This window comes from Schistosoma haematobium, chromosome 1 (genome assembly GCF_000699445.3).
Source record: "Schistosoma haematobium chromosome 1, whole genome shotgun sequence".
Classification (NCBI taxonomy): domain Eukaryota; kingdom Metazoa; phylum Platyhelminthes; class Trematoda; order Strigeidida; family Schistosomatidae; genus Schistosoma; species Schistosoma haematobium.
The window spans coordinates 76799136-76815394 of record NC_067196.1 but is presented as its reverse complement, the minus strand read 5'-3'; the positions used below and the strand labels follow the sequence as shown (position 1 = coordinate 76815394).

The window sequence follows — 16259 nt, the reverse complement described above, 5'->3', positions numbered from 1 at the left end:
TGTATCCCAGAGTTGATGTTCACTCCGGTACTCGAACCCAGTACCGTCACATACATTTTCAAAAAGATATAAAACAGAAAATTTCTTCACAAAGTGAAAATAAATTATGTATTAAAAAAAACTTGTTTAAAATTTTATTCAATGCAGCAATGACATTTTAATATAATCCAATGATACTTTAACCAGAGTTTCATTGAAAAAAAACAAAAGAAGAAAACAACCTAGATTCATTTTTATTAAAGTAATGAAGGAAACGTGTTATTAATTATAGAAATTGATCAATAAAGAATGAATAGTAAGCAGTAAAACAAAAGACTCAAAGGTCAATGATCAATATTATTCCTATTACAATTAATTTTCTATTTTCTTATTATATAATAAATAAATTACATAGTCTTCACTGGGAAATAGATTTTATTTAACAAGAGTTAAATGATGTTTACAATTATTATAATTTAGGCGTTTTAATTGTCTTATGCAATGAAACAATAAGAATATTCAGTAATGATTTAGTTATTGATCCAATAGACTAAATGCAAGTATATTCACATAGAATAAATAGATAAGTCATAACAATGAATGAATTTCATATTATTTTTTATTGTATAAACAGTTTAATTTAGATCGTATTTAGAACCTACTTATATCCTCAAAAAAGTAGTAAATAGAAATGTTTCAACAAAACAAAAAATACCCATTACTACTTTTAACCTACATGTTCTTAATTGGGCATTTTATTACATTTTCGTTTATTTGTTTTTCATGATTTATTTTCTTTTTTACAAGCATTTCTACCCTGAATTAGTCAAATTCAAAAGAAAAACAGAAAAAAAAACTTGTTTTATCACAATTCCTTAAGTTTTAAAACAATGAAACTGACCAATGAAGCAAATATATGTATATGTATAGGAAGAAGAAAGGAAATTAACATTTAGGCTAAGGCAATTTTTTTCAAAATTAACATGTAAATTCATTCTGTGTAATTTCTGATAAATTTTTCATTAATCCTTCTAGATTAGCCATTTCTTGATTTAATTCTTCTGTACTGAAACCTTTCTGTAAAACAGTAGAGAAAAAGAAAATGAGAATGAATATAAAAGTTATTTTTAAGAAAATCTACATATTGTGTTATAATTGTTCATTAAAATGAACTAAACTAATATTTAAATTGGTTCTATGTTAACAAAAAATTGATACGTACTTCGAATTCAAGCATTTGAACTACAGGAACAAAAATTAATAGAACCATTAGTGATACATCTCAGTATTTATTTAACCTTGATTGTTTGTGAACACAAGAATGTAAATTTTTTTCAGAAGGGGTTTTGTGGAGATTGTAGTAATTTCGATAGTTGAGATCATGAGTCAATTGAAACTAGACCAACATAGAAAACTCAGAAGTATTGGACGACGGTCCCGTCCTATTGTGGGACTTCTCAACAGTTCGCATCCACGATCCTGCCTTGCGGGATTCGAACCCAGGACCTACTAGAATCGCGCGCGAGCACCTAAGCACTACACCACTGAACCGGCCTGCATCCAACGATGTTAATGTCTAAATTTAGCCAATCCAAAAAGTTGAGCGATACATCAACCATAGTCATCAGTGAGTTACTATCTCACAACTGACCCGGTTGAGATCCATTGGTCACTGCTTCGTGCTAATCAGCATATGCTCACTAGTGACTGGCTTCAAGATGTATATCCTTGAGTTCTGGTGAGAAGCAGTGACCAGTGGATTTCAACTGGGGCAGTGGTGAGTTAGTACCTCACTGATGATAATAGTGGATATGTCGCTGAGTTTCGTAAATTTTGTCGTTGTTAATATTCTGAACTGTAATTAATCAGTCTCTATTGACATTTGTGCATTTTCAGCGGAATCCCTTGATATCGCGTTCAGTTACTTATATTACGAAATATTTCGATTTCGGCTATCAGTTAGATTCAGAACATTCGTTTAGACCTAATTTTGGAGTCGACAAGTAAAGGTAAACGCTTACCTTGATTTACTTTCAGTCATGTTAATTCAAAAAAAGTGATTCAATTACATTTGGGTAAGATATCATCTATTTAATCACCTTTTCACCAAGGAATATCAAATATCTGAAAAATGATTAGTTTAAATCTGATATGAATGTATTAATATTTGTGTGGTTTTTGTAAAGATTACATTTATCCGTGTACTGATTCATAAAGATAATACCTTCAAATAGATCTAGGGCACATTATCACATGTAATTGAAAATGAGATCAAAGATCACTTTTATTATTATGATCAACGCATGTATAATTCTCAAACTTTCAATAACTGGTCTATCAAATATAATGTTATCAAATCATATATCTGTTTGTTAATCCTACAGAATTTACTTACCATCATTTCCTGTTCAGAAATGCTATCTGGTGTATCTGGAGTTCTATCATGTTTATTAAGTTCTAAACCATAATTTGATTTTGTTGAAAATACATTCTGTACAGTACTATAGGTAATAGTGTTTGAAGAAAGAGTATTAGTTGGTGTTGTTATTGTTGTTGTAGTTGTTGTCATTCTTTTCATAATTGTCGGCGACTGCATAATTTTATTTTTAATTTCTATTTTATCCGATAAATAATCATCATCAGTTAAATTAAGTATTTGTAATCGATTAATCGGTTGATCGGACAATTTATATTGCATTAGTCTTGCAAATTGTCCTGATCGATGTTGCGGTTCCGGTGTCGGTACACGATCTAATACGAATGATGCATCAACACTATGTACATTTGTATTCATATCTATCAGTTTTACTTTATTTGGATAGTTTACATGCTTTTCCGGTGAAAAACCATGATTTGTCGCACTTGATTCACTTGACTTATTGCCTTTTTTTGACATAAAATAACAGAAAGTGTAAAAAACGACAATTTAACTTTAAATGATACTCAAGATGTGAATTACTCATTTTTCAGACAAGCATGTTTTTACACTTTTAAAAAAGTAATAAGTAAATAGATAGTAAATGATTGGTAATTTGTCCTAAAATCGATTAGCTTGCACTATTGAAAGTGTTTACATACACAAATATGTTTACACTTATATATATATATATATATATCGTCTTCGGGGGAACCCATAACCTATAAGTTTGATTACAGACAGGGTCATTCCAGGCGATCGTAATTGATAGCAGCAGTTAACTCAAAACATAGTTTTAAATTCAGTCAGTGTCTTAAGTCAATGATTGAATTACTTCCAACTTTTACAATTTTTAATTAGCCAAGGTTCATCTTAAATTGGAATATATTTATTGGATGTGGTATATAATTTGACTAGTATATATTTAAATTTATCTTGATTAATAAATTTAACTAATAATATTGTTCTACCCTATTGAAGACAACTATCAAACCAATGGTTGATTAGAGATACGAACTTATGCAACTGTAAAATGATATTTTCATAGTTTTTAATATTGAACTTCTCTTAGCTAGGCTACCATTAAAAACCTGGAAGCATTGGACAGGGGTTTCATTCTAGTATAGAACTCCTCAGGATTGTTCATTTATGATACCTCATCCGTAAGTCAAACCAAAAACCTTTAGTCTCTCTCTCAAACTCCTAACCATTAGATTATTGAGCTGACATCCGGTGGTTTCAATATTTAACTTCGATCAATTCATGATATTGGGCAAACCTTATACTTTATTTGCGATAGAAAACTATCTATATTCGCCATGGATTGAACTTCACTAGTCATGACTCCTCATAAGAACTCTAAGAGTTGCTTCTTGAAGCTATTCACTGATGAGTACACGAATATCAATAATACATGGTGATTTTCATATGTTTGAACTGTGAAAATTCTACAATTTCCACAGATCCTCCTATACTACTGATTTCAGAAAAATATTCCTTGAGAAACGAAATACGCTTTTTGAATTCTGTGCATATAAAAACGGATCAATTAATCATACTTGATATTTACTATTTACCAAACTAAACATGCTTCTCAAAATAGTTACTGATAACTGTTCTGAACGACCATCCCAAAACTGAAATCATTCCGAATAAGTCAAAACAGTTACAAACGATCTAACTTCATAGGAAATAATATCTGAGTAAGCAAAGGTTTGACGTACTTTGTTTTGTGAAACTGAGATGGATATTCTAATTAGGGGACTAGATTTTCATCATGGAAGGACTAATCAAATAACAATTTTATATTGAACATCATGCTTTGTATGTTTTTTATTTCGTCGTGATTCTTTTTATCCTTAACAAAAATCTTGGTTTTTAATTATGTTATTCATTTTACCTATCAAAATATTAGTCATTGAAGGGAAATCTTACACCAGAATATGAGTTCATTCTATTTGGTAGGTTTTTGTTTCTCGATCATTCAAAACTACCAAAGGAACGTATTATTATTTATTTAAGTATAATCTAGTTTGATACAGTTCGTATATTTTCAAACTTACTTCTACATAAAACATTCAAGATATGAGAAAAAAGATATTCTAAGTACAGAAAATTATGTGTAAAATAGTGATTTCAAGCATGTAACTAATTTATAATATTATGTTTATTTTAATAATCTTACTTAAGCTACTTTGTTGTGAAGCATAGTCGGAACTCAGAGCATTATTTCGAGTTGATATACCTGTTCCATGAGTTTGACATCTTTCACCTTGACTATCCGATAGAATTTGATTTTTATTATTGCTGTACTTCCTTGGGGGTAATGGTGATAAACTTTGTTGATCAACAGATGTATTTACAGACAACTTTTGATCTATTACATAATTAAATTAAATAATGGGGAATTTTAATTAATACGTTGATGTTATAGATATAAACATTACATACTCTCTGCATGATAGAAATCTGATAGTATCATGTAATAAAGTGAAATAATATATACTACACCGAGAAATGTAATTCACTATGGAACAACATAACAGGTTGATGTAGGTTTTTAAAATAGTTCAGTTGAAACCATTATACTCTACACTTTTAGATAATGTAAACACTAGACATATTCAAAGTATCATTAAATCTACGGTTAGACTAATGTGATTCATACAATCGGAACCAATAATTGTAAGCGTTATCCTCACGTTATTACATTGTAGTTGTTCTTGGAGTTTTATTTTAACAGTAGATTTTATGATAGGGGTTCAAAGACAAGACTATACTAGTCTCAGCTTGTTTTTATCATATCTAATATCAAAAAAATTATTTCATAACTGAAATGCATTATTTTAATTTTATCCGCTACTTTGTATTGCTACAAATGACTTAAGCTCATTTGTTTCTATACACTGATAGGTCCTTTGTTCTAATCCCGCGAGGTGGGATCAAAGATGTGCACTCCTGAGGAGTCCCACAACAGGACGGAACGGCCATCCAGTGCTTCCAGGTTTTCCATGGTGGTCTAGCTTTAATTGACTCATGATCTTAACCAATGAAATTACTTTAATACATTTGAAAAGTTTTTGTTTGACCGTTTATATTACTAGTGGCTTGAATGAAATTCATATACTACTGACATTCTTGTTCTCATTGTGTTAATATGCCTTTGATTATTGCCGAAGTTGAAATGCGATTGATAATGTGTATGTATTAAATACAAATAGTACATATTTTACGAAAATGATACTACAGATGACTTTAAAAAAACATTTCAAATAATGATTCTTCGATTTTTGAGCCAAGTTACACACTCAATGTTGAATAACTTGTGTCACGTTAAGAGCTAAATAGAAAGGAAATACGAATCCATATTCAGAAAAAAGCTGAAGACTAGTCGATGTAAACTAACTTCAATGATCCTAAAATAATAGTGGAGAAAGTGAATAGATTTTATTCGAAAATAGATTAATTTAACATAAATAAGGGACTTCTTAGTTTTTAAAGCTTCAAATCTTAAAAGTAATCGCATGAATACCCACTTATGTGACTATGAATCATTCTTGTTACCTAACTTTACCACCTAACCTTAATTCTTAAAACTTAACTTCTAACCCTAACACTATTATTCAATTTTCTACAATAAATTGTACATATTAATTAGTTAATAACTGGATATATTTATCAATGTCACATTTAGAGTTACTAAAATTCTCCAATAAAATATATTTCTATTATATACTACTAAATGAAAAATGAAGTACATATAACATACGTGTTCCATGTCCATTATGTTTACTTCCATAATTTCTAAAACCTGTATCACGGTTAATATTTAACTCATCATTAATATCTTCTTCATCTTCATATTTTCCAATAACTCTATTATATTTCTTGAAATTTAAACTTGTATTTGTTGGTGAAGAAGAAATTTCATTTAAATAACCATGTGTACGTCCAGTAGCACTACTTCCTGGTGAAGACGCAGTCACTTCATCTGTAAGACTACCACTCCCAGTACATCCATTGTCTCCAATCATTTTATTTAATTGATTACTTCGAAAATCACGTGAACGATTAAAATTGATATGAGGATTATTATTATTATTATTTGTACAACATGTCATTTGTAAATTAGGTGGGTTAATTACCGTGCCAGGAGGTTTGAATGGACTACGATTCCCCATATTTTTTAATTGTGATTGTTGACAATAAGGTGCATGACAATTAATTGAATTTTGAACACTTGATCCAAGATAAGATAATGTCATGTCACGTGATGCATTAATATTACCATTCAGTGACTCTATATTACGCTCATGCATGTCAGCTATGAAACAGTGAAAATGAAAAAATAAAAAAACTGATTTGTAATGGTTTGAATTATCCTGTTCATGATATTTTCACTGAATTTTGATTGATATTAGTTGGAATATGTGGATCCTGTTTGGTCTATCATCATACAGTCATTGTGACATAAGTTTGCATAGAATTAATAGGATGCACGTAAATCCAGCATACAAGTCCCAAATAGGACGAAACGCGCATCCTGAATTCTGATGTTGGCTACATCATATGTAATCGAATAAAGAGTTAATAATCTAAACAAGTCATTATTATGTGTACAAAAGAAACTTGTACAAACTCTCCTCTTATCATGGTCTTAAACTCAAGTGATTTTCTTTCTTTTCCCTCTTCTTCTTTCACAACCATCTTCAATTCTGTCTTATTCTCCATGGATCTTTAACCTCCAACTCATCTGTTTCTGTTTCTATAATCTCCCTAATTACAGTTTGTCTCAATTATCTTAACACGCTGAAAATTCCCTTTACAATTATAATTCTATATCTATCTACATGATGAATATTCAGGATTTCAACAATAACACCATTATCATTTTCCTCAGTAAGAAAACGTTTTTATGCCTTTATTTTGCCTCACTGTTACCACGTTTAGCAAAGTTTTTATTATCACTATTATTGTCATTAAGCTGGTCGGCTACCTATACTCCACTGGGAGTAACAGGCATAAATAAGTAATTATTGTCATTACTGTCATTTGAATATTAAGTAATTATTTACGGCTGTAAGGTTTTGAAAAGTAACTCCTCGATTAAAGTATCTGTATGGTTTAATAAACCACAGAAATCCCACAATATAAGTTTTAGGTTCATTGCCTTATATTACCAAACAGAATTAGTAATCTACCACTTATTCAAACTCCTGTTTTCCTCTAACACACGGTAACCAGTGATGGTAAGAGTAGGATATCATTGTTTGAATCAGTTAAAATGAATAGGTCAGCTATTAACTGGCTAGTAATAAACGCCCTGCCCAATCTATGGTACTAATCACGTATTATAAGGTATGTAGTAAGATATGAGGATGAAGTAAAATGGTCTTTATACGACTACTTTTTGTTTGTAACTGATCTCATTGGAGAGTACTGTGCAATTCTTGCATATCTTCAAACTCTAGACTAGTTTAACAATTCTATTTAATCTCCCCATTTAATACTATTTAGAAAGGGAATGTGTTGTCTTAACTTGATTCACATATTGTCTGGTTTTCATCTCAATAAGGTACTCATAATTTCCATAAAATAATGTCTTACAAAATTTATTTCTTCTTCTGCTTTAATGTTCATGGTTATATAGTCATATTCATAGGTCACCTTGAAACCTATCCATCTGTTCATTTAAACAGTAATGATATATTTTACAAATGGTTATGGAATACACGACATTATAAAGGCATGATGAGGCTGATAAGTTAGGATACGTTACTTAAGAGAATATGACTCATAAACATTTTCGATTGAACATTTATCTTTTAGAAAACGGAAGACGTTCATTGACTCATTAAAAAACAATGAAGTCATTCCCGAGAAGGAAATTTTCTTTTAGAAAATATCATTTTCTGAAACTGTACAATAGTATTTATGGCTAATTTTTTACGTGTAGTAGTTTATGGTTAAAATAGAGGAGTTTTACAAAATCATTAAAGATAGTCAAACTTATTCAAGTGAACGTCAATAAAAATGAAGTGATATTGAATAATTTAGCCAAAATTATCGAAGGTTTCAAGTATTGAGTATAAACACTGATAAATGTGTTTTATTTCAGGGTAATTAAAGCTTCGAAGTATTGGATAACACTGAGTTACATCATCTAGCAAAGCCTACCTTATGTAACAGTTTTGAAAGTAATAAAATATAATGATTTATGAAATAAAAGATACAAATAACTGTCTACTTAATAAACGAAGAGAAGGGGAAGGTTATAAATAGCAGTTATATTTTATAAAATTCAAAGGGGTGCTAAAACCATGGGAAAATGAGGGATTGAAAGTGACTCTTCCGTGTACAGAGCTCGGGTTTTAAATAATGAATTGCTATAGGTTTGGTTGTGCACAAATTCCTCATCCTGATATCTTTAGAGCCTGTTCTTTTTACTTTGTTGAGGATTTTATATGAAGATTTGCGCGGTGGGGTGAAAACTGACTTGACCATGTGACCGAGAACTGAGCTGTTGATTGGTCTGCATAACCAAGCAAGGTACTGCCAGGATTTCCGTTTGCCAAGTGCGCGCTTCGTATGACCAATTTAACCTTCCCCATCAGAGCGAATAGACAGTAAGGTGGCTCAAAGTGGCAGTTTATCATTAGCACTTCACTGAATGAGTTTCTTATTGGAGAGAACAGTTCGGAACTCTGCTGAATGAAAAGTTCTTTTCAAGAATCTCGATGGTATCTTCATTAATATCTCAGCTGACGTTTTGGGTTCAGTTTACTATCAACGAACATGGATAGGAAGCCATTCTCTATAAATGTTCGTCGCATTATATTCATCAAATGTGTTTTCAGTCCATATTAGTCTGGCTGGAAGAGGAACTAATAGAACTCCCATCGCGAACCCATTTATCTGTCTAAAGAGATCATCGCAAGATTTAAATTGCACGTTGAAAGTGAAGCATAGGGACAGCCGTTTTAGGAAATGTTTTGGTAAGCCGACGTCAACTTAGTCAAGGCCAATATAATCACATAAGGAGAAAATATTTTCCGTGGGAGAGACATCTGTGAATAAAGAAGTGACGTCTACCGACATCATTTTCGTTCCTAACATATTGACGTTGGCTAATGAATTCACGAAATCAAGAGTCTGGAATGGTATATTTCCAAATCCAGTTTGTGACCAGTTGTAGAACTTCTACCAGCCGTTTGAGAATCGCATAGTATGAGAAATTATTCGTATGCATTATCGAATTAAGAGGGAGATCTCTCTTAGTTACTTTCAGGAGCCTATATAATCATGGGATAGAAGAACTCAGTGGCTATAAATGTTCGAATAGGTCATTACCGATGACTGATTCACTTTTCATCTTTTTCAGTATCGTGGTCAAATTTAGTCCGATTTGATCGATGGTATGTTTTTTCGTTGGTTCTTTAGAAAACGTTCACTTATAATTAAGTATTGAGGATCATGTTCTCATGCAGTCCTTTCTATCCGTAAGAATAATCCCAACACTTTTTTATTGATTAGGCAATTATAAATCTCTATTCTTCAAGAGATCATTTGAGATTTATGATGCTTTGATAGGAGTCTGTACACTGAGATTTTCGAATTGATGTAATCATGGGAACAATCAGTGATATTTAATTTGAGTTGCGTAAAATGATTACTATAAAATGGGGTTAAGTCACATATTTGTCTAACAAGATTTTCAAATAATGATTTTGTGTGGAACTCATCAATTTTCTTAAAAGTCATCATAGAATTTTGGACCAAGTGAAAGTGTTTAGATTTGGAACATGGATAATTATGCACTAGAATAGTTGAAAACATATTTCTCAGGAGGTTCTGGAAAGGCGGTTTGTAGTACGTTTGCTCTTAACTTTTCACGAATCTCGGAGACATGTCTCCAGAGCGTTTCTTCTCAACTGTATAGATGTTTGCTTTTCCATATTGATATTGATGATGTGAAGTATGAGATGTATGCGAATTTCATAATTGAAAGTGACAACGATTTGAATTCTAATAATAAATATTTTTGTTATATCCCAATGAGTAGAAAAATTGTATTTCTGACGTTTTGTGACTTAATGTAAGCCACTTCTTCAGAGTAAATAAGTAACCGAATTAAATTAACACAAGTTTAAATAGTACAAAGGAAACAATGCAAAATATATTTTAGTACAATCAAAATCATAATATGTCTGAATAATATTGGTTAAGGTGGATTTATATGGCTAGTCATTGTAATAGTTTGTGTATCAAGGTGTGGGTATGAAAAATGTACTCATTTGTAATATGAAGTGGTGGATTAAAGTTATGTGTCCGTGTGTGTGTAGAAATAATAAAAATAAGGTCAAGTGTGGCTGTTTAAATAAATAGTCCAGGTTGGATAAATATTCAGGCCTTTGTTCCTACTGAGGGCAGAGGGATTTAGCATTATGTGAAACGCTTCATCTACTCGCCTCTCTTTGTAGCTGGAAAAGTCTTTCTGAATTATTTTGATATTTTTAATATCAATTGGGTGATTACTGAAAATAGCATGTACTGCTATTGCTGATTGAATCTGTAAAGTTTCCAATTCTATAGGACTATAAGGAGGTCCTTTTGTGTAACTTAAATTTTCTTTGGCATGAATCGAGATCTCATGAGAAGACCTTCCAATATACAGAACTCATCACATTCGACAACATAATCTGTAGGCACAATTTTGTGTGGAAGTAAACGGGATCGTATCTTTTATTCTAAGTAAAGCGTTTCTTAGAGTGTTGATTGTCTTATAGAAAGCTTTAATTTTGTAGGTTATTATTATCCACTGTCGTACCCTGGTGGTCAGGTAAAACCATAGTACCAATCCAAGAATTTTCATTAAGATTGTTATTTACAGACGGACAGTTTTGTTTTAGTATGTTTTTAATAATACTTTTAGGAAAATTATCAAATTATAGGATGTTTATTATATTTTCGTTTTTTAGTTTATCTTCTTCTGAAGTAATGATGTTCTGAAGAGATTTAGGGCTAGAGAGATTTTTGCACTGAATGGGTGTTCGGAGTTAAAATCAATATACCGATTTGAATGTGTCGGTTTTCGGTATATGGCTGAATTGAAACTATCATTAGAATTCATCTTAACTAAACAGTCTCAGAAAGGTAGCTCACTGTGTTCATCTTCCTTTCCGAAAGTGAGTTTGATGTGTTTTGAGAGCGTGCTTATATGTTTGGATAAATTTCTAAGAAGAGTCTTTTTAATGATGACAAGTGTGTCATCTACATATCTGAGCCATATGCGTGGTCTGATGGTGCTGGCAAGAATAAACGACTCAATGTGGGACATAAATAAATTTGCAACAATCGGAGAAACTGGGTATCCCATGGCTACTCCATTCGTTTGTTTACATAAGGTCCCTTCGAAAGTGAAAAGCACCGAATTCAAGTATCGTTTGAGGGATTTCATGATTAACCTAGTGCTTAACAGGTATTTCCAGATTTAGATTATGGTACTTTTGCCGAAACTGGACGTTGTAATAGTCATAAATCTAATGAGGATGCTGTTGTCATTAATGGGTAATGTATATTAAACAGAAATATGCTAAAAAGGTCGTGTAATTAAAACATTATGTGGGTTTTATTTGGTCAGACATAACGCTTCTATGTTGGGAAATAAATAAAACAGTTAGGTCCTTTGAATCAATCATACTATTTACATCAATTTCATCTTCAGTCTTTATCTAGATTATTCAACTGGATAACGTTGAATTTGAAGACATTTTTGGAAAAGTACAGTTGAATATCTTCTGACAGTTGATTTTGTTCAATAAATTCTAACGAAGCCGACTATAGTTCCCAAGTGGACAAATAAAGCCTGTACTGTGAAACATCTTACTTCCCATTATCAAATCAAAATTTGTTGGTGAAACCACTGTTCAACTACTTAACAAAGCAGACTCAGAACGAAAAACATACAATTCCAGACTATTGTGGAAGGCTTCTAAAAGCTCTGATATTTCAGAATGTCTTCACTATAGAGAATTGTGTAATGTTTATATCTTGTGCTGCTTATTTGTTTTCTGAGCAGAATAACAGCTGCTAGAAATCTCGTACTAAGTAATCTTACTCTCATCATGATTTATACAAACAGGATATTTTTCTCAGTGAGTATTCACTATTGCTATCATTGGCACTTAAAAGAACCAGGCGAATGAAATTATACTGCATTAAACAGAAATTTTAAATACAGAATTATAAAGTATGGTAGGGCATCTACTTTCATCAAACCCAAGTTAATGATATGGATCTTCACAACTATATAACAAACGACTTCGTTTACCAACGAAATTTAGGAAGTTGGAGCTAAAAGGTCGAATGAAATTTTGCTCATCAGTGTTCAGTGAAAAAATTCATCAATAACAACAAATAATTAATAATAGAAGTTATTGAAAACAATTGTTCGCTCAAATATTCTTCGTTTTTTTAGATATTAGAAAGCAACTAAGTTAAACATAGTACTGGATTGATATGTTAATTGGATATTGATCAGTTTTATTTGACACATATTCATCCTATGTGGATTGCTTCAATATAATAATTATTCTACAAGTTTCTACAGAACAGACGGTACGTGGCCACAAGCGAAATCCAGGATGCGAGCTTTGTCCTATCTGGAACTCTTCGGCTATATACACATACACTTGATTTCACTGTTAATCATTACTCAATTTTACCATTAATTGACCAGTAAAAATAACACCGAATATGTACAAAGAAAAATCTCCATTGTCAGAAGATGTTGTTTATTATAACAATTCAAATCATCACTGAGAAAGGTCAAAGCCAAATAACAACCCATATCACTTGAATGTATGGTAGCTACCAAAAATTTTAGTAGTCCACGATATCGCTCAACCATGTTGATCGGTTCACGATTCAACAATCTCCACAACCTTATACTGATATTTACCATGTACTCACTAGTGACTAGCCACGGGAGATAATTTTCAGAGTTCTAGTGAGAAACCGTGGACAGTGGAGTTCAACCATGTCGGGTGCGAGGTATTTACCCACCGAAGACAAGGGAAGGACGAAACGGCCGTCCAGTGTTTCTAGGATTTCAGTGGTAGCCTAACATTGATCGGTTCATGATCTCAAATTATTTTTACGTTTAACTCTTAATTTTGATAACAACATCTACATTACCATCCAATGATCTGCTAGAACTATAAAAGTAAGCATATTCCGCATCACACAAGTATTCACTGGCATACATACATGGAATTCTACAAAATAATAACAACTTACCCGACAATTGTTTATTCAACTTAAATTTACCACAATTCATATCATTTTGCCAATTTCTACCACTTTCTTGACAATTATTTATTAATTTCATTGAATTATTAGCATCGGTATCACTTTCGACTGATGTTGAATGCCGATCTTCAAAACACCCTCCACCAGATATACCAATATTGAATGCTCCAACATTAGGTATCCAGTTAATTGGTCCCGATGGTGTTGGTGCTGATGTATCAATCGACACACCACAATTACAATGACTACTAGTTAACAATGGTACTGTTTCATTTATCTTTTTTACACTACAATCAGAATGTATACAATTAGAATGATGTGATGGATAGATATTCATTCGTACATTTTGATTGAACTGGTCATTGGTTAGTGAATGCCCTGTGCGAACACCAATTGAACCAGAATTGGAACCAGCAGCTATAGTTTCTGTCGGGCTACAACTACCGAGTGTATTTGCATTAAGACAAATATCATTCAGATTAAATGATGGATTCTTTTGTAAGCAGTCATGTCGATGTATGGTTGTTTCATGTTGATGATGCTCTGAATACGATGTATTATATGTTGACTTATCTGATACCCTAATTAATTGATCAAGTGAACAATAGGAAATGAAAATAAAACGATGAACGACAAATTGAATTGGAAAGAAGAAAACTTAAAATTAAAAAAGCGATTAATTGCGAACTACTAAAAATGTGCTCTAATGACTCACAGGAAAAACTCAATTTTAAACATCCGTTACTTAGTTAAAAGAATGATCAAGTCTAATGTAAATGGCTTATATCTAATATATAAACATCCGTTTTAAAGACAGTGCAAACTATCGAAAACAACTAAAGACAAGCCTCTAAATTCTTTAACCCATGTTAGTTAATGAAAACCTTAATCACTCTAGGGAATCGTGTAATAGATGTTATGACACCGCCATATGCTATATGGTTAGAGAAAATCGGAATATCGAGGAATTAGATCCATCGTTAGCATGGCGAAACTACCGAATCAAAGATTCAGTAGAGGTTCAAAATCGGGATCAACAGGCTGGATTGCGTAAGGATTAGTCGTGCACAGACCAAATCGAAACAGTACGGATCATTGTTGAGCGATGAGTTGATTGGAATTCTTTGATATACATCAACTTCCTTCACTATGATAAACCATTTGACAGCGTGAATAGGAGAACCTCATTAAACCTTTGTTGACACCATGAAGTGAGCAAGTGAGGAGATCGGCAACATCATATGAAATTCATACCACTACCTACACTCTAAAGTCATGCATTGAAGACAGCTCATAGATGTATTCTAATTGAAATACGGAGTAAAGCAAGGACGCTTGATCTCGCCTTTTCCCTTTCTTCCGGTGGTTGACTGTATTATGAAGATCTCTACGTCTCAGGTGAACAACGGAATACAATAGACGGCTTGGATGCGGCTAGACGATTTAGAGTATGTGGATGAATTAATTATTTTATCCCATACACAGCTACAAATGCAGGTTAAGACAACTAGTGTAGCAGCAGCATCCACAGCATTAGGCCTCAATATATAAAAGGGAAAAACCAAGATCCTTTAATGTAGCACGGAGAACACCTATCGAAAGCTCTGGGAGAGATGGAAACTTATACATACATACATGGACAGCATCATCTATAAACATAGAAAATCTGATGCATATGTAAAGGTATCTATTAGAAAATTAAGGGCAACATTCATACAACTGGAAAACATATGGAACTCAGAACAAATGTCTGAAAGTCAACATCAAAGTAAGAATTCATTATACAAACATCAAGACAGTTCTGTTTTACGGAGCTGAAATTCGGAGAACTATCACAACCATCATCAAAGTTGTACAAGTATTTGCAATGAGTTGTCTATGCAGGGCACTCAATGTCCGCTGGCCGGATACCATCAGTAATAAGCTACTGTGGGAGAGAACAAACGAGCATCCAGCTGGAGAGGGAATTAAGGAAAGATATTGGAGGTGAGTTGAACATATATTGAGACCAGATCACAAATCTCGTCAGAAATTGGAGGCAGACATCAAAGAAAAGAATAACACTTGGGAGTAACTATAGAAGAGAGATTGGGACAGAGTTAGTTTGACATTCGTGATCGGCGGCCTATTCTCCATAAGGAGTAATAGGCATAAGGAAGCAAGTAGTGGAATTCGAACGACGCATCACTTATTGTCATATTCAGTAACAATTCTTAACATCCGCTTAGTTGCTTTCAACCATACAACATCAAAACGTAATACACGTTATCATATGAGTTTGGTTAGTGATCACACTACCACTTGATCGATCATCTCCGATCCACATTGAAGATATACACAAGTATACATATAAATGTAAAACTTGAAATTCAGATTGTCCGAGAGATAAAACAATTTTTAGGTGATGAAGACAAAAACAGGATTAAAAATGCATGTATAAAACATTTAAATACTGAAATAAACGGTTGGATAAAAATGACGTTGGATTTACAGCAAGTTAGAAATTAGTTGGTACATCAGGTACAAATTATGTCTCGTTAATAAGTGTATAAGG

The 16259-nt window shown here is 32.3% G+C and overlaps 1 protein-coding gene across 1 annotated transcript in view; it reads right to left on the bottom strand.

Moving 5' to 3' along the window:
• Positions 1-957: 957 nt before the first annotated feature.
• Positions 958-16259, bottom strand: part of MS3_00010224 (uncharacterized protein) — a gene marked incomplete at both ends in the record, with an annotated part of 139567 nt that continues 124265 nt past the window's right edge. The window contains 5 exons of the mRNA XM_051218582.1: positions 958-1056; positions 2375-2862; positions 4581-4772; positions 6165-6719; positions 13694-14286. Coding sequence (XP_051075184.1) covers positions 958-1056; positions 2375-2862; positions 4581-4772; positions 6165-6719; positions 13694-14286 — 1927 coding nt within the window. The remainder of the gene's footprint in view (positions 1057-2374; positions 2863-4580; positions 4773-6164; positions 6720-13693; positions 14287-16259) is intronic.